This window comes from Lodderomyces elongisporus, chromosome 4, assembly GCF_030384665.1.
Source record: "Lodderomyces elongisporus chromosome 4, complete sequence".
NCBI classification, from domain to species: domain Eukaryota; kingdom Fungi; phylum Ascomycota; class Pichiomycetes; order Serinales; family Debaryomycetaceae; genus Lodderomyces; species Lodderomyces elongisporus.
The window spans coordinates 1,394,699-1,414,117 of record NC_083676.1 but is presented as its reverse complement, the minus strand read 5'-3'; the positions used below and the strand labels follow the sequence as shown (position 1 = coordinate 1,414,117).

Here is a 19,419-nt window from a genome sequence, read left to right as displayed (position 1 = left end):
TTTTGCTTTTGGTCTTTTCTCTCTCTCTCCCTCTTTCTCCTCCTCCCCATCAACAATAGTTGTGTGTTTGTGTAATTATAAAGTATATAATGCACAAATGCTCAATAACATAACCAATCACCGTAATGGTTGGGGTAATGCAAAACAGGTATTCCAATATATTACAACTTTACACAAAAAAAAAGTTTTTCCGAAGACTAACAGAAAAAAATAAGTTTAAGAAAAAAAAAAGAAATTTAATTCAATTATTTATTTTATAGCAATTTTAGGCACTGGTTACGAACGTATGTTTATTTTTTTGTTTTCACCATTAAAAGCTTGTGGAGACTAATATTGGGGAACCTCAATTTTATTTTTGAATTTATTTATTCCTCTTTCTTATTTGGGAGATTCCTCCAATATCTTATATCACAAACTAATTAATCCGTGTCTCCACTTTTCTCATTCTCTCTCTCTCTCAATCTCTCTGTTTGCTCTCCAGCCACTACTTCATCTCAATTTTACCCTTCTTTCCCCCTTTCATGGAAAAACTCAACAAAAGTGATTACTAACAGATATATATTGGGAATTTGTGGAGGTGGAATAGGAGAGAATAGGGGTACAAAGCGGCTGTGACGAAAACAAACAATAAGTCTATCAATGAATTTTGTCTGACTCAAACGAACAGAGAGCTTATTACCTTTGATATGGTATTGTACTTTTTCTTTTTTAACCACTTGCTCATCACAAGATAAACAATAACTTATACTGTGCGGTGGGTGTGGGGGAGAGGTGGTATGGTCAGCACAGCAAATAAGTAAAAATAGGCAGTAAAGTACTACTAAAGTACTAGAGCAAAAATGTTTACAATAGCCTTTTTCTAATATATTGCTTGATTTTTCTTTCCTTTAACCCACCCACAATGCCTTTACCTTTTGACCCGGAGTCTGTTTGAGAAAAAAAAAATAAAACAATAGGATTACGGAGTTGTTCTTTAGAATACCACAGATTCCAAATGAACATTGGAAAATCTCTGACATTTTTTTTTTAATTTTTTTTCTTTTTAATTTTTTTCTCTTTATCTCTCTACCTCCACTTCATTTTTCTTTTCCCTTCCCATTTTCTACTATAAGGAGATTTTAATTGTTTATGAACAGCTTAGGTTAAGTGCCAAACTAATTTATCAAATTAATACCTCGTTCAAACTTAGCAACGACTTATAATTGTATCAACTTTGAAGAAATTACAGTTCATTATTGATGATATAGAAACTTGAATTTCGTTTTTTTTTTTTTGGGTGTCAAAGAAGCTGCGGGTAACTCCGGAGGAAGAACAAAAGAGTGAAGAGGGTAGAAGGAAGATTTAATCAACACTGCTTCCTTCCTCCAATCCTTCCATTTTTTACGCAATCTTTGTGGGGAGGGGGGGGGTAACTAACTATTGGGACTAAATCCAATTTTTAACCACATCGCCATGTATCTCTCTTTCTCTCTATCTATCTCTTTAAAAACTTATTGAAATAAAAAATGGGGAAAAAAGAGTTAAAAAAAATTTATGGTTTTTTTTTTATTCTGTAGCCGTTTTGTACAATTTTGTTTTTGTCAAATCAAATTACCCCACCTTAACTTTGACTTCATCTTTGTCGTTCCATACTTGTTATACGGTCTTTGGAGAAGATACAAGCCTCCTGGAAACAATAAAATTGTGTTCTCTACTATACGGTAGTTGCCACAGTGGACATACATAATGTAACAATAATTAGGCAAATAAAGAACTTACGCCAAATGCAAGCGTTTGTTTTGAAAGATTGTTACATCTTCTTCATGTTTTTGTCTATTCTTCTCTTTCCCTTCTTCCGGATCTAATACTTCACGTACAATTGGTGAAATAAAAGAAAAAAAAGAAGAAAAGAAGGTAGCAAAAAAAAAAGAAGAAATAAACTGTGGCTTTTCATCTAGCTTACCACAAATGAATTACATTTGCTATTCTCCAAATTGGAAGAAATAGTTTATAATTCAACAGGTGTATCAAAGATTAATCCTAGTACCTTGAATACTTGTTTGCTTACATTTCCTAAATGTATCAATCCAAACACTCAAATAATTCCAAACTCAAATTGTTTCCAAAACTTTTTTTTTTGATTTTTTGTAAGCGGAACCATTTACCAAAGTTCATCTTGCAAAGGAAAAAGGTGCTTTTTTTGCCTTTCCTCAAGTTTTCCTTTTGAATGATGTGCCGTTTGAGTATAGGGCAGTTTTCAGAAAAGATGGTGAAATTATATAATATGGCTTATTTACTAAGTTGCTACCATATGTATATATGTATATTTCCATTCAGATTGGGTTGCCTAATTTCCGTCTATATTTGCGACACCATTATCACCTTTGACGAATTTCTGCTGCATTCTTTGGTAAATATATATGCTAAATATATATACACTATTTTTTTTTTCTCTTTCTTCTTAACAAAACCTGTTACAAAAAGTTAAAGAACAGAAAAGAGAAAAGAGAAAAGAGAAAAAGAATTACAATTAATAGTACTACAACCACCACCCTTACCATTATCACGACTGTTTGTATCTCAATTTTTTGTGCACACAGTCAAGTCGATACTTGGTGGAAGAAAAGTACAGTTTTGTTATGACACTGTCTAACCAAAACTCAAAGTTCCATAGGGACACACAATCATCAAATGACGAGTATCCCACCGTTGCAAATAGAAACCCCGGCTCACCATCGTTGAGGCTGCCTACAGCTTCTTTCTCTTCACCAAGACTTGGAAGTGGAACCGGCACGGGGGCTGGAGATCCCAGGATACTCCACCCAGATGCAACCCACCTCCATTCCAATTCTAACTCTAATTCGCAAACCAATCTTAGCACATTTGGACGCCACAATTCACAAACGTCTCACAATGCAAATGATTCTGCCTCGTCCTTGGCCAATTTGTCACCACAGGAAAGCTATGATGATCACATTTCACAGTTGAACACTACTAGCAACTCAAAAACAATAGACTTGAAGACTATTAGTAAACACTTGGTTAGCCCCGAGGAAAGTTTGAAACAACAGGGTGGCGATATCACTCGTCGATTATACCATCAAATGGAAAACGTTTCTGACTCTCCTGGTTTAGAGAATGCAGAAGGCTCACTACATGGCGTTGGCGGGACCAATATAGGAAACCCAAAACGACGTGCAAGGAGCACCTCGTTTTCATACTTGGAAGAAGCAAGAAGAGGCTCAACCGCAAGTGATATAAATGTGCCTGGTGGATTTCGTCGAGAGTTTATTATTCAAAAGTCCTTGAAGAAGAACCAGCCACCTCCAAACTTTCTTACCCTGAACTTTATGGAGTTCCTTAGTATATACGGCCATTTTGCTGGTGAAGATCTTAATGATGACGACGATGACGATGATGACACAGAGGGGAAACGTGGTGGTGGCGGTGGTGATGATTACAATGATGATGATGATGGCAATAATAATGATTATGAAGATGTGTTTGATGAGGATTCAAGCTTGCTTTCATCAACAGGCACGAGTGCCGTGGGAGGAGGGGAAAGAAGAAGCTATGGCGCAGTTCACCACCTTCCAAGACAATTGCCACCACGGGTCAAAGCACCACCGAAGGGAACTGCAACTGTTGCAAAAACATTCTTTTTGGTATTTAAAGCGTTGGTTGGCTCGGGTGTTCTTTTTTTACCAAAGGCCTTCTACAATGGTGGATTGCTCTTTTCCATCATTACGCTATCTGTATTTGGATTCGTCACTTTTTTTTGCTACATAATATTAATCCAATCAAAGCAAGTACTCAAGCTAACCTCTTTTGGTGAGTTGGGGTTCAAAACATATGGTAAACCATTGAAATACTCCATTTTGATCTCGATTCTTCTCAGTCAAATTGGGTTTGTGGCGACTTACATTTTATTCACTGCAGAAAACATGATTGCTTTTGTTGAGCAGTTTATTCTGACTAGACCGCAATGGCTCAATCGTGCAAACGTTGTTGTCATACAATGTTTATTATTGATTCCCTTGGTCTTGATTAGAAACTTGACTAAACTATCTGTTGTTTCACTCATCTCCTCAGGTTTTATAGTTGTTGGGTTATTGATCATCTTTTGGTTTTCTGGATTGAAAATATATTTTGAAGGTGTTGGACCCAACATTCAAAGCTTTAATCCAAATAGTTGGACGATGTTGATTGGCGTTGCTGTAACAGCATTTGAAGGTATAGGATTGATCCTTCCAATCGAGGCATCAATGGCCGAACCTGAAAAATTCCCCATGGTCCTCTCTGTTAGTATGACGGTGATCACCTCGATCTTTGTTGCCATTGGTGCAATTGGATACACTGCTTTTGGCGACAAGGTTAAGACTATCGTTATCTTGAACCTTCCGCAAGATAACATTGCCGTACAATCAATACTACTCTTGTATTCAGTTGCTGTATTCTTATCGGCACCATTGCAACTCTTCCCAGCTATCAAGATTGGCGAGTCGGTATTGTTTAGGCATCCAGGCAAGGGTAAACATCCACGCGGTTCCGGTGGCAACACATCTTCAGAAGGTAAACTATACCATCACTCGGGTAAATATAATCCCCAAGTCAAATGGCTCAAAAATTTGTTCAGAGCTCTCGCAGTGGTCCTCATCAGTTCGATTGCATATTTAAATGCAGATAACATTGACAAGTTTGTGTCGTTTAATGGGTGTTTTGCTTGTATACCATTAGTATACATATATCCACCTATGATTCATTTGAGATCGATGAAAAAGAAGGAACATTATACCGTAGCTGACCATTGGTTACCGTTTTGTGATTATCTTCTTATCGTCGCAGGTATAAGCATTGTTCTCTACTCAAGTTACCAAATCATATACTTAAATTAGATATATATATATATATTGTGTGTGTTATAGAATGATAGATTTTTAGAAAAAAAGCGAGCGAATCTTTACAATTATTTGTATATAATCTGCAGTAATAGTTACCGTAGTTGTTCTTGTTGATGTTGTTGTGGTTATCAAAGATTCTCTGCGTATCCATTTTAATATCTTTAAGTTAGAATCGTGTCTCTTTTAGCGTGACTCTGAGTCTGAGTGTGCTCATCGTGCCGCGTGTGCACGGTAAAACACAAAATCTAAATAGATCTACCCCAACGCACAAATAAAATTTACATCCTCGAGCCCTATACTCTGGACTTTACTTAACAGAACTTGCTTTACCGTCAGCTTTACCGTCAGCTTTACTGTCAGCTTTACAATATGCCACAGGCAAGCAAGCGAAGACTCAGCGACAATGAGGCTACTTCAATGAGTCCCTCTTCTAGCTCCAATAGCAGTAGCGGGAACAAACTTTCAGTCTCTACGAATAAGACCACGCCAGCCCCGAAAAAATTGAGCTGTCAAAGATGTCGTCTTCGCAAGATGAGATGTGATTTCAATAACCCATGTCTGAATTGCAAAACAGTTGGCGTTGAATGTATTGAAACGACTCAGGACATGAGAAAAAAGAGACCACCAGCTACCTATGTCAAAAGTCTAGAGGCACAAGTCCAATCGATCAAGTCATTTATCCAATCCTTCCGTAAATTGAAAAACACCAATGATCAAATTAAGTATTTGCAAAACACGGATATCTTGACCGATGTACTCCAAATGGAACAAAAAAATGGTCTGATTCCTTCTTCGATGGGTGTTGATTCGCCGCTTCCGCATCCACACGATCCACATGATCCACACGATCATCACGATCATCACGATGAGATTGAAGAAAATAAAGCCATCTATGGACCAACATCGGTGTATGGAAACTCCATTATTACAAACAATAGAAATAATTCCAATGCAACTTCCTCAACAAGTAAGCGCGAGACAGAAGTACTGGTTATAAATACGATGAATAAAGATCCGGAGATTTTACAATGTCTTCATCTATTTTTTACATGGCAGTATCCTGACCATAACATGTTTATATTTCGAGAAGCATTTCTCATTGATTTTTTCAACCCAACGCCAACCAGTCTTTACTGCTCCAAAGTTTTGGTCTTGAGTATTTGTGCATTGGGTTCACGAATGGCAATAGACGAAAAGATTCATCATAAATCAAAGCAATACTACCGCGAACTGAAAACATTGCTTTTGAACACTATGAGCCAGCCATCTATAACTTCTTTACAAAGTTTCTTATTATTGGCATTCTTTGATATTTGCAATGGACTGAACTCTAGTGGATGGATGTTATCGGGCAATGCAATGAGAATGGGGTTTGATATAGGATTCCAGTTGAACCCGGAAGTCTGGTTTGTGAAATCTAAAGAGAGCTTGAATAAGTTAGACGTGGAGATTAGGTCGCGAATATACTGGGGCTGTTTTATGGCTGATCATTTTATTAGCTTGGTTTTGGGAAGACCATCGATCTTGAAACTTTCCGATGCATCTATTCCTGTTACCAGTGATTTACCAGATTTGGAATGGATTGACGATTTTACTTACAATGGCTATTTGAAAAACAAAGAAAAGGAAGGTAATTTGAAACGGAAAAAGCTTGAGGTTATACCTAGCACGGCAACAAAAGCTGTTTCGTACATTAGCGATCCTTTAAACCAAATTATAAATCTCATCAATATTTCCGACAATATGTTGAATGATATTTTCACAAAGTCCGATTTAGAAAATGAAAGAACAAACAATTTTAACAGCAACAGCAACAGTAACAGTAACAGTAGCAATAGCAGTAACGGCGGAAATGCTACGGACGATTTGGACTTGACATCTCGACTAGGCAAAGTATTCGACTACAACTGGCAAATTATGCAATGGAAGGAGAAACTACCAAGCGACTTGCAATGGGACAGAGAATCTTTGGTTAATACTGGTGAAAACCCAACGTATTCAGGGATACGCTACTACTATTATATCTTAATTCTTTGCTTAAATAGACCATTCATTGGACTTGAGTCGGAGAGCTTTCCAACAAACAACCATTTGTCGCCATTGCCCATTTGCTTGAATGCAATAGATGACCTTTATGCATCGATTCAAAAATTTGAGCTTGAACATGGTTACAAAAGAGCATCGATTTTTATTGTTTATGCGTCAATCTTGTCTATTTCGATTATTTTGTTAACAAATTCCTCAATCTCACAGACAAATGAACATAGCGAGCGTCTCCAATTTTTTATGGGTGTCCTAAGAGGATGCTCACGCACTTGGAAACTTGCTGAAAAATCATATAATATGATTAAAGAAAAATTGAAACAAAGCTACGACTCAGATGATTTAAAAGGTGTCAAGAATCAAAGCGAAGAATTGTTTAGGACAACAATGAAAAATGAAATTGAAGATGTCGAGAACCCCATGCCCAACTCAGAGATGCACTATGCGCCGCTCGTAGAGAATAGCGATAGTATCGATAGGCAAATTTCTCCTACCTCGAGTGCCGAAACGCAAAATTTCTCTAATGCAGATATGCTACTAGCGGATAACATTGACTTTTTTGGTGGTCCTCCTGTGTTGATGACTTCCGACTTGTTCAATGAGGATTGGGAACAGTTGTTTCCTGACTACATTTTCCATTCGAGAAACTGAGATAAAAAGGTTTTGTTACATACATTTTGATATACGGCCTTGAGTAGATATACCAAGATAAACAAGTATACAAGTATACAAATATGCTTATACTCAATTGTATTTATTCTATTATTTTCATGAAGAAAGAGAGAGCAAAAAGAAGAAAAACAAAAGAAGACAAAAAAAAAAAAACCACGTGCTGATCATTTTATGCATCGTTAGTTTTTGAGGACATTTCTGCTTGCTTCACTAAATTCTCTGGAGCATCAAAAGTATCCAACTTGATTTCTACCAATCTGGTTTTGTTGTTAACAGCAAAATCTTTGTCCTTGAACAATTTGGAAAGCTCGCCTACCTTGCCAACCGAGAAGGTTTCGTAGTTTGTAGCTTTAAATGTCTTGAGCAAATCGGTGTACTCCCACTCTTGAATTTCATTGTAGCTGGCCTCCATACCGTGAATCAACCTCTCAATCGTGAAACCGCTATTGTTCAACACAAAAATGTAAATATTGTTATGGTGTCTGGCCATAGTTGAAATCTCCTGCACAGTCAATTGTAAAGAGCCGTCTCCAACAAACAAAATAACTCTTCTGTTTGGATCAACTTCCTCGGCCGCAATAACAGCACCAGATGCTGCTCCAACCGAGTAACCGATAGAGCCCCACAAGACTTGTGAAATTCCAATAACATTTTTGGGGAATTTGGTTTGAACAATACCAAAATTTGAAGTACCAGTTTCGGTAATGATAACATCACCTTCTTTCAACCAAGAACCCAAATTAGACCAGAGCCATGCTTGAGTAAGTTTGTGGTCATCTGGTAATTCAACAGGACGGATCAAGTCCAAAGAAGATGCACGGGGCTTATAACCTTCTACAATCTTCTTCAACTCTGGAGACTTAACCAACTTTGCCAACAACTCCTTCATTCTAATACCAGGGTATTGTGCATTTCTAATTTTGGTATAATCCGAGTGGAACTCGACAACTTTTGAGGATGGAAGAGAATAAGAAAAGGCACCGGTATTGAAATCCGACAACACAGCACCCAATGACAAGACCAAATCCGAACTCTCAACCAACTCCTTGGATTTAGGGTAAGACAAATCTCCCAAGTAAACACCAACGTACCTAGGGTCATTCTCGTCAATATCTCTCGATCCTTTAGCCATTGGCGTGACTGCAAAGTTAAAATTGGTCAATTCAATCAATTTACTAGCCTCGTACGTCGAATTATGTCTACCGCAACAAGCATCGATAATAACAACTGGATTCTTAGCCTTGGAGATCATGCTCAAGATTTCATTCAAAACTTCATTTTGGATCTCTTCGTTATTTGGTGGTGGTGTCAAGTTCAATGGCTTATCAAGCAAGCTTTTGGACACTTTCATGTTAAAAAAGTTGGATGGGAACGCCAAGTATGTGGGTCTTTGATTAATAAAAGCAGATTCAATAACTCTATCAATCTCCTTTGTTGCTCTACTTGGGTCATCCAAAATTGCAGTAGTGGCACTAATGTATGATGAGATTTTACCAAAAACGGTGAAGTCACCATTACCCAATGTATGGTGCAACAACAACTCCTTCTTTTGAGACTCAGTGGATGGGACTCCAACAACATGGACCAAACCCACATGTTCTGAATATGCTCCTGCAATTGCATTTACAGCCAGTAGCTCTCCAACACCAAAAGTTGTCACTAAACAACCAATTGATGAACCCTCTGCTGTAAATCCATTCTTGACTCTTGAGTATCCGTCGGTAGCGTACCCTGCGTTCAATTCATTTACACTTCCTACCCATTTCATTCCCTTAACCTCGTTGATCTTATCCAACAATACCAAGTTGAAATCACCAGGCACACCAAAAACATTTTTGATATTAATTGGGGGTTGGTTCAATCTTTCAAACAAGTATTGACCTAATGTGATTTGATCGTCGGACATTGTAACTGTATATTTCTTTATTTGTACGTTTTTGAACTTATTCTAAAGTTTAAATCAAAAAAATAAAATAAAATAAAATTGAAAAGGGAATTGTGTTTATAAGTAGAAAAAGGTGAAAGAAAAGGGGAAAAGGAAAAGAAAAAGGAAAAGAAAAATAACAAGGAGGAGAACGGATAAAATTTGAACAGATTGAAGAAAGTTGTTGAACATACATGTTTATATATAAAACGGGAGTGATGTAAATGGAGCGGAAAAGGGGGGAGGGGAGGAGTGGTATCTGCGGAATAGAGTTTTTTGTGTAACGGGGTCTTAAATTGCTACGTATTGCTTGCTGATTAAACAAGCCCACCAACAAAATTTAATAATAGAACAGAAAGCAAGGAGAAGAAGAGATGAAAAGGACAAGGATACTTTTACTCGGTCGAGGAACGTCCATGATGCGATCTAATAGATTACGAAATTAGTATTCCCACGGATGAAGGATAGGAGAAGCAATGCATATACGACTTCAACTGCGGATTCTTACTCTGATAGCCATATACATCTGCTTTCGCCCTTCCCTCAAACCATTCCTTTTCGCTCATTTATCTGCGAACATTTCACATCTGGTGAGTAAGCATTTGCTTCAAAAAGAAAGAAATGAAAATGAAAATGAAAATGAAAATGAAAATGAACAAGAAATGAAAAGAGAAGAGAAGAAATAACATAGAAAATGAAAAAGAAAAGTAACTTTTATTTTCTACTTCGGAGTTTGAAAAACAAGATAATATTATTAATAGTCACGTGACTGTTTTTTTTATCATTCTTGTTCCCCCTTTATTTTTCTGAAAAGTTTTATGAGTGATAAAATGTATTTAAAATCTGTTTCTGCAATTAAGGAGGAAAAAGAGAAAGAAAAATAAAAGAAGAAATACGATCTAACAATACTAGATGAAAGAACAAAAAGAAAAAACAGAAAACATTTGTCCTCTTCACAATTTCCTGTAAACAAATTGTTCTTATTCTATTGTAGTAATTTGAAGTTAAGTATTGAAAGAACTACTTATCATTTCCACATACATCGCATTGCATCCTTGTTTTTTTTTGGTATTGATTTGACTCAAAGTTAAATTCAACAAAAAGTAAATTTTGAAAAGTCAAACTAAGTAGTAGCACACCAATATTAGGTCTCAAAGGATTACTTACTCTTTTTTTTTTCTTTTTGTTTGAATTAAGATAAAGTGTTTGAATAGTTATTTATTGCATATATTAGTGCATTACTCCCAGATGGTTTCATCTACAAAATACAACCATGAAAAAATATTCCAGCTACCAACAACGCCAATACCACAGTACACACTGTAGATCATCAAATTAAGAAATTCAAATTGCTTCAAGATTGGAAACTTTCCTTTGAGAATGTCAACGGTTGTAGTAAAGGTAACGATCAAGATGAACAACAAAAGGTATGCATTGACCAAGCGGTCGACGTTTCCACTCCGGTCGACTGTTTTTGATACCCTAACTACCTTTCTGAAATTAAAGTAGAAAATAATGTACCAAAGAAATGTGTAAACAACCTTGAGCAACCATTCATTGGACGTGAAAATCAACGGAAACAATGACCCATATCCACATGCGACAAGTAAGTTGTAAGCCGGCAACAACCTTCGATCGCGAGCCACAATAAGTGTCATGGGGAATATCACAAGCAAAATCGCCTTTTCGTGCACGTGCCATCCAAACAAGAAAGAAGCATAGCCACACAACGTGGTGGCCCCGATAAATTTTCGATACGAGGGCTGTATAAAAAGCGGGATCAATGCCATAATCTGATAGAATAACGTCAATAAAAACGTAAGCCTTGGTGTAATCTCTGGTAGAATAAAAAACTCAATATCTCCAATTAAACCGCGAGTTGAGGTTTGCAACAAGGCATCATTGCCAAGTGCGGCTGCATCAAACCTAAATGTTCTTTCCAAAAAATATCGAGTCATTGGAACACGTTTATAAACTTGAATGAAGAACCTATCAAAAAATGAATACAATGCCCACATATTTGGCGCCCAGTATGCATGAGTCAACCCACGACTAAATGGAAATAAACGCGATAGCAATTGGGGTAATGCTTTATAAAAAGGAACAAAAGCGATCCCAAATACAAGAACCACAACTGAACCCAATTTGAGCAAGTTTCTCCATTTGACAAGTTTGCAAAGATTACTAAATACATTCATCTTTTTGTCCCAATGCAAATTCAAACAATATGACCTAAGAAGAAAAACAAACACAGCCGGTGCCAAGTAGAGGTAGATATGCTTGAAACACAACAAGAGCGCAAACCAAAATCCACAAAGTAGATAACGATTTAACCTCGCACTGTTGAAGCATAGCAATAAAAACCCATACATCATACCGTTGTACTGGAAGTGAATGTGATCAATCAATAGGAGGCCCGGCGATAAAGCTAGACTTGCAGTAGCAACATACATTCGTCGTCTTAATTCGTAGTTTGATGAAGTATCAATGATCCATTGAAGAGCTGCAAATAATACCAACTCACTAACAATGACCGTAATTCTCTGGAAATAGACAGTTGGCAAACCATACTGTCCCACTTCAACAATATCCAAACATCCATCTTTCTCAACTCTTGACGGAACAAACTGGGATAAAACCCATTCGAAAAAGGCAAAAAATGGTGGATAGTCTAATGTCCACTGAGAAGTGTTTTCAGTATACCACTGTGATAATGGCAAGTTGTGTGTGACAGCTAACCAATTTCTATGCACATCGAAATCGGTTGAATGGTAGCCAACCATTAGTAGAAGCTTGAGAGCGAGAGTGACAACCCATATGTTGAATAACGTATATCGTTTTGTCGCTTTACCATGGCCAACAATACTTTTGAATGAATTCTTTGCCATTTGCAGTATTTATTCTATTTGTTGCCAGTTAGCAAATGAGTAAATGTTGTGAATATATCACTTGTTTTTATAAAGTTTAATAAAATGTAGAGGAGATATATAATTTGAAAAATAATAAAATAAAAAAAAATATAAAAAATACAAAAAATACAAATTAGAGTGGTTGAAAACGCGCAAGCACACATGCGAGGTTACTTAATTTATTTTTTGCCAAAATCAGATCACGTGGTCGAAAGCACGCAAGGGTGGCAGAGAGGAAGAAAATCAAAGAAAGAGGTGGGAGGAAGAAGAGAATCATAATGATAATGATGTAGGAAATAGGTGAAAAATACGGAAATTGTCGAATTGCAGGTTAACAGTAACTTTGTATAAATTTTTATATTCATTAGCTTGATTTTTCTCGCTCTCTTTTTATTTGAAAATGGGTGGTGTGGAGGGGGGGGGAAAGCTCACCAGTCTATTTCACCCATAATCTTGTCTTTTTTATTCAATAGTAATTTTGTTTCTTGTTCATGTTTCACTTTTTGAAAATAAATACTGCAATCACGATTGCTGCAGTTATCTAAATACTGCGACATAATACCTCCAGGTAAAAAAACACCATGCACACAGTTTCTGCAGGTGTTTTCATTCATTGTAATCTTTTGTTGAGCTGATTTGCAAGTCATTACAATATTATTTGCTAGTTGCTGTGGAGAGTATCTGCATTTTGAACAAACATACATTTGTCCATCCAACCGACCACCACAAGTCAAACAAGTGTCATTAAATGGATTTGTAATATTATCCGTAAGGCCAAGGGTCTTTGGCATTTCTCTGTACCATCCTCGAACGTCAGCTCCCATGAGATTAAAAATTCTCTCCAAGGGTGGGATTAGCACCCTAGTAATATAGTATTCGTAATCAAGCATGAGAGGATTTGACGTGGAAAATGACTTGATAAAGTCCTCGGGAAAAATTACGCGATCCTTGATCCTTTCCTTTAAAGGGTCGCGTATAACCAAGTAAGGAATTCTTTCCTTGTATTGTGGCTCACTTCGAGGATCATCTTCGACGGCTTTGCTTGCGAGAACTGCACCAGGAGGTAAATACCTTTCATCTTTGTAATTACCGTACTTCACCTCCTTTGCAAAACAAAAGTCATTAATGGAGATTTTATTAGCCATGATTTTGTAAAATTGTTTTACTGTAAACTCCTTAACTTTAGACAAATTTTGAGTCTCAAATAGAATTCTCAAAGCCCGCTCGGTGATTTTTTGTTGAGCAGGAATTCCATCCCTTCGTACCGTTTCGATTCCCTTGGCATCAAATTTGGGATTCACTTGGTTCTCAGTTTCGTATGAATAACCTACATATCTCTTCTTTGCCAATAACACACATGGATGATAGACTTTTTCAAACTGAAGTTTAATTGGATCTGGGAAATAATCTGTAACTAGCTTTGCAATTTCCCTACCCAGTTTAAATGCTTCTGCCTTGGACTTGCCTGGAAAATAAACAAAAAGCGAGTCGGTATCTCCATAAACAACTTTTGCCCCGTACCCGCCGTTTTCTATTAGTTCAATAGATTTACCGAGAATTTCTCTGCCACTCGAGACAATCGCATCAGCGATATCGGGATTCGGCATCCTCCCACTGAACGTAGCTGACGCATAGCCATAAGTAACATTAGCAATTAATTTCAATGCCGTTTGTCTGGAATTGTACAACTTTTTCAATTCTGTATCGTCGCCAAACATTTTCATAACGGATTTTGTCTTGATACGTATGTTTAGGATCTCTTCCAACATTTTTGCCAAAACTGATTTTCGCACATGACTTTTTACAAATGCAAAGCCATTAGGTGATACATTAATAGCATCATCATTCTTGAGCAAGTCAATCATACCAGGCGGCAAGTCCAAATTCTTCAAATAGCCAACATTGTTTTTTTTGGGCTTGAAGTTGTGTAGCTTACCAATCAATGTTGAAAAACAATAGTTGTAGGCAATCATGATAGTTGGGTACAAAGATTGAAAGTCCAACACAATCAAAGGTGATTTGTAAAAACTTGATTTTGGTTCCATAACGAGAGGTATACATTCAATTGGTCTCATTTCATGGACTTGGTATTTCGACGGAGAGTTGAGAAGCAAACTCTCTGGTTTGGTGATTCGAGCCAAAATCGACTCAACTTTATACTGAGAGCCACGGTAAAAATTGGAATTAAACTCGATTCCAATCAACCTTGAGTGTTCAACATTTCGAGTGATCAACTCCTGAACAAATATAATCTTCATTGTAAGCTCAATTCTTCTCATGTAGTAAGAAGCTACAACGTACAAGTTTTGGAAATTACCACTTTGCCACCACTGTGACAATTGATGGGCCAGGTACCGGGGGACTGAGACGTGAAGCAAGTGATAACACACATTCTCTAAAGTATAACTTGTTAAACTCAAATCTGACTTCAATATTCTCCACACATTTAGAATATGTCGACCATTTATCTCTATGTTTGCTGTATGAGTATACCCCCACCGATCGCCAAACTTCCCATTGCTCCTTTGAGTACCACGACTAAGATCACTCATTATGGTTGTTTCAAAGACCAGTCTACACCTTTCGATGATGTATCCCCAAGACATGGAGTTCACTTCGTAACCGGACAAGATATCAGGATCAAAAATGTTGACCAATTCAACAAGCCGCATTATCATTTCTTGCTCATCGTCATATATTTCAAACCGTTGACCCAACGAGTTGCCCAAACGATCAAAAAGATGAGGATTCAAACCCAAGTTGTTAAAGATCAAAACTCCTGACTTGTAATTGCATTGTTCAAACATACAATTCTCATCATCAAAGGAGTAAAAAATCATCAATATTGGGTCACGAAGTGGATCAGCAACAAGTTTGGAGTTTGGAGGACTAGCATGTATTTCCAAGTGAAAGCTAGTCAAGTAATTAAATTCATCTGGCTTTCTAGTAACTTTTTCTGAATTGTAGCTAAATTTAAAGTCATACAATTGAGTCTTTCCAGAGTCTATTTGTGATCGGTACCTTTGTCGTTTGTTGATATTTTTTTGCTCTTCTTCTTTGACCCAATTAGCAACACTTTTTTTCGTTGGTGGTTCTGGTAAATATTGCCATCGGTTGAATAGAAAATTTGTATATCTTGGGGTTTGGTTCAGATTAGGTTTCACCTCCTTGTTTTGAATTATATCCAAAGAAGGTATTGTGTGTTTGTTCTTTACAGGAACAACCATTTTTTGATTAGCAAAAATAAATGGTTTAGCAGGAACGTCCTCTTTTTCGCTATAAAATGGGTCATTGTAGTTGATTTCAAGTGTCCCGGTATTTTCAAATTCATCTTTAAAAGTTCGTTTGCAAAGATTTTCAGGGATAACAACTTCGTACAGGTTCTTGTTGATAAGCAAATTTTTCAATCCAAGTTTTGGATGTGGACCTTGTTGTTGTTGTTGTTGCTGTTGTTGTTGTTGTTGTTGCTGTTGCTGTTGTTGTTGTTGTTGTTGCTGTTGCTGTTGTTGTTGTTGAGTTTGAACTTGAGTTCCAATTTGGGTTGTAGTCGAGGTTGGAGTTGAAGTTGGAGTTGGAGTTGGAGTAAACGTAAAGCTTTCCAAAGATAGTGAAATCACTGGCAGTTGTTCAGCAGTGTATTTTTGAGTTTTTGCCTGTGTCATAGACCTTTTCATAGCAATATCAAACTCTTTAGCAGAATCGTATTTTTCATCAATTTCATCCTCTAGCAATTTGTCACCACTCTCTTTTGAACTGTTGCACGCATTAATGGGGGAATGTTTCATTTCATTATCGCTAAAGCTTTGTTGCACTTCGATATTGCCGAGTTCATCAAACGCAGATATAGCTTTACCTCGCTTACCATGATTTGGGGAAGTTTCACCGTAATCAAAGTTGTTTTCACTACCAGATTCGTCAATCTCCTCATCAAGATCAAAGTCTACTTCTTCAGCAAGATCTACATCAGATTCTTTATCATTATTCCAGCCATTAACTGTATCAGCAACTTTATTTTCCACAGTTTGCTTGCTTTCGTTATTTTCGATGGACAAAAACTTACCATCTTCCTCAGACATTACAAAACTTGCCAGATGGGCAAGCTTAAACAAATCGTTGAATTCGCCCCAAATGACAATATCATCACCAAACTTCATCTTCATGGAGTGCGTTTCGGTAATTTTCTCCAAGTCTACTAACGCAAATGAGGTTGGAAACTTATTCATTATGTCATCTTTGTAAAACTTTTGCGAGTTTCGATTCTTGATAACTTTTTTCGAATACTTCTCAAAGTTGAATGCCAGCTTTCCATTGATGTAAATCATATAGTTCAAAAGTTCGTCGAGCTGTTTTTGGTTGGACCACGTGGTGGATCCAGTGCCAAAATAGCATCTGGTTGATGATTCCAATACGTCAACAGAGACATCAAAACTGGAGTTTTTCAAGCGACATTGATATTTCAAATCATTGTAGATGTGTTTTAAAGAGGAGAGATATATTTTGGGACTTCCATCTAACTCATGTTTATATCCGTGTTTGGGACGTCCAAAGAGCTTTATATCGGCTTGGTAGTCGTTAAATGCTTCGCGCTCAGTAAAGTCATCATGTAACTCTCTTGCAGAAAGCCACCTTCGGTTAACTATACTGCTGGTGGTGATGTCAATTTCTAACATAGATTTCCCGATTCTGGCAAAGTTTTGGTAGGTGCTATCCACCAAAACATTATCTGGAAGAATATAGCGCTGCAAATATTTCGTGAGACAGCGTAATTGTGATGTGGTATAAACATTTTTATGAGTTTCGGTGAACAAGGGCGATCTAAAGTACAATCCACGAGTCTGCAGTCCGTCATTTACAGTGTCTCTATCTACGAATAGCCACCCACAACCAAATAAGTTGAAGTCAGTTAGAAATTGCAAAAGAAAAGGAATATGGACTTCATACGTGTACGAGTACCGTTTTTTAGTCTTTTTATCGCCTTGAGCTGCGCCAGATGCATGTGAAGATGGTTGTGGCGGTTTGTCAAAATCAACTAGGGATATTTTGTTTTCTTGAAACAACTTGGCGAGCCTGGTCTTGTATAATGGTGAGAGTAATGATATCTTGTAAAATAGTTTGTAACCTAATTGAAAACCGTATATTGGCACGGCTTTACAGATTGAAACCTTTGCCACATATTTTCGCATCCTTGGGGCCCTTGGAATTGCTCTACCTTCGTCGTTATCTTCCTCCGGTATAATTGAGTCGTCATCCAATTCCTGCTCTTCAGTACCTTTTCGACCTTTACGTGATTTAAAGGAAAGTTGCATCATTGTTTCCAAGTAATTGATTACTTGAGTGATGTATGTTGGACTTTGTAGTTTCTCATAATCGGTCTCATGACAGTCAACGTAAAAGTAGGGATAAAAGTTGTGAATATGGACTATAACGTTAAACACAGAGGATGAGCCACGAGTGGCAATTTTAGCGGTAGCATTTGTAATATTATTTGTAATATTATTTGTAATAGTAGTTGGAGTTGCATTGGTGGCTGAATTGGTAATAAAATCAGACGCTAAATCTTTGCCATTTTTTGACGTTTTCTTCAAGGGGGAGTTTTGCACACTCAGTTTCATATTTACGTCATCATTCAGTATAGGAATCGACCCATAGATTCGAATGATTGGCACTTGGGAGACTTGGGTATATAGTTGGTCAAGTTTAGTTGGAGATGCTTGATAAGTGTCATAGTCGTTTATTTGAATTTTCAAGTTTGATAAAGATGAGGCGCTATGATTTGACCAAACGATAGAGCTAACATCATGTGCCGGATCATATGTGGAATCATTATGGCTGCTGTTCATGAAAAACACATGGATGCAATTTATAGATAATGCCGATGCCTTTAGTTCTGAATAATGGATTGACTATTATGTTAGCAGTGCTGCTGGTGTTGTTGTTGTTGTTGTTGTTGTTGTTGTTGTTGTTGTTGTCGTTGTTGGTGTTGTTGCTGCTGCTACTGAGTGATGCCAACTCTTGACGGCAATGACTAAAACGTGGAGAAATGAACTGATCTAGGTAAGAAAGCAAAAGATCAAAAAAAAAAAATAAAAAAAGAAATGGCGAAAAATAGTTAAGCAACCGAAAACAAAAACCTAGATCAAAAGCAGGAGAGAGAGAGAGAGAGAGAAGAAAAAGATTGAGAATTATCAAGTGACAGCTTTTGGAAATCGACGCGTGGTATATTTGGTTGCAAAACTACTACAGAAGTGGCAGCCCAATATAGAATAAATGAAAAAGAAAAAAACAAACGAAATACAAGAAACATAGCAAGTTGGAAAGACCTAGAGTTTCCACACAACATAGGGAATCAAGCTTTACTCCCTCCCCACCCACATTATCGTTTGGAGCAGATGGGGAAGAAGCATTAACCTATTTACTGGTTGTACCAACTGAATGAACATGAGAGTTTACTAAGCAAGAAGACTAGAGAGTGATGGTTTTTTTCCTGTCCAGTCGCATGTCAAATTCCAAGCCAGTTAAATATTTCCACAAGTTCAATTTTCTGTTAACATATTGTTATCATAACAGCAACAACTTGGAATGGTTCCAAGGCTAACAATAGTTTACAAAGCTTTTGGCGAATGTTTAATTATGTGATGTTTTTTTTTCTTACTTTGCTTTTGAATAAGTATCTTAATTTCTATAAAGTAAAGTAAGACACAGCGAGAAGAAGCGAAAAAGCGAAGAAGCAAAAAAGAGGGATAATAAGAGAATAGCATCCATCGCCAATGAATGTTTTTTTATTTGTCAACTTAAATTACTTGCCCAAATAGAGCAGAGGTCAGAAAAATAAATCTAGAAAGTTGTTGTTCTGACTTTATAGTTTCCTCAAATGTTTTGGCAATGCTATATATTTCATTTTCTTCTTTTGGCAGTGATTGTTTTTTGAGTCTATCAAAAGCTTTAGAACAATGTGAAAAGACAAGCCCTCGGAATAGTTGAAGCGGTCGAT

At 37.0% G+C, this 19,419-nt stretch overlaps 5 protein-coding genes across 5 annotated transcripts; 2 read left to right on the top strand and 3 right to left on the bottom strand. All coding sequences in view use genetic code 12, as the record gives it.

Moving 5' to 3' along the window:
- Positions 1 to 2,618: 2,618 nt before the first annotated feature.
- On the top strand, positions 2,619 to 4,874 carry PVL30_003669 (uncharacterized protein; the record flags this gene model as incomplete). Its single annotated transcript, XM_001526217.1, has 1 exon — positions 2,619 to 4,874. The coding sequence occupies one exon, from the start codon at positions 2,619 to 2,621 to the stop codon at positions 4,872 to 4,874; it is 2,256 nt and encodes a 751-aa protein (XP_001526267.2).
- A 375-nt stretch (positions 4,875 to 5,249) lies between these two features.
- PVL30_003668 (uncharacterized protein) lies at positions 5,250 to 7,574 on the top strand (the record flags this gene model as incomplete). Its single annotated transcript, XM_001526216.1, has 1 exon — positions 5,250 to 7,574. One exon carries the CDS (start codon positions 5,250 to 5,252, stop codon positions 7,572 to 7,574), a length of 2,325 nt encoding a protein of 774 aa, XP_001526266.2.
- Positions 7,575 to 7,764: 190 nt separating this feature from the next.
- Positions 7,765 to 9,501, bottom strand: PVL30_003667 (uncharacterized protein; the record flags this gene model as incomplete). Its single annotated transcript, XM_001526215.1, has 1 exon — positions 7,765 to 9,501. One exon carries the CDS (start codon positions 9,499 to 9,501, stop codon positions 7,765 to 7,767), a length of 1,737 nt encoding a protein of 578 aa, XP_001526265.2.
- Positions 9,502 to 10,757: 1,256 nt separating this feature from the next.
- Positions 10,758 to 12,302, bottom strand: ALG8 (glycosyl transferase; the record flags this gene model as incomplete). Its single annotated transcript, XM_001526214.2, has 1 exon — positions 10,758 to 12,302. The coding sequence occupies one exon, from the start codon at positions 12,300 to 12,302 to the stop codon at positions 10,758 to 10,760; it is 1,545 nt and encodes a 514-aa protein (XP_001526264.2).
- Positions 12,303 to 12,856: 554 nt separating this feature from the next.
- Positions 12,857 to 18,802, bottom strand: REV3 (DNA polymerase zeta; the record flags this gene model as incomplete). Its single annotated transcript, XM_001526213.2, has 2 exons — positions 12,857 to 18,307; positions 18,797 to 18,802. 2 exons carry the CDS (start codon positions 18,800 to 18,802, stop codon positions 12,857 to 12,859), a joined length of 5,457 nt encoding a protein of 1,818 aa, XP_001526263.2.
- Positions 18,803 to 19,419: the final 617 nt, after the last annotated feature.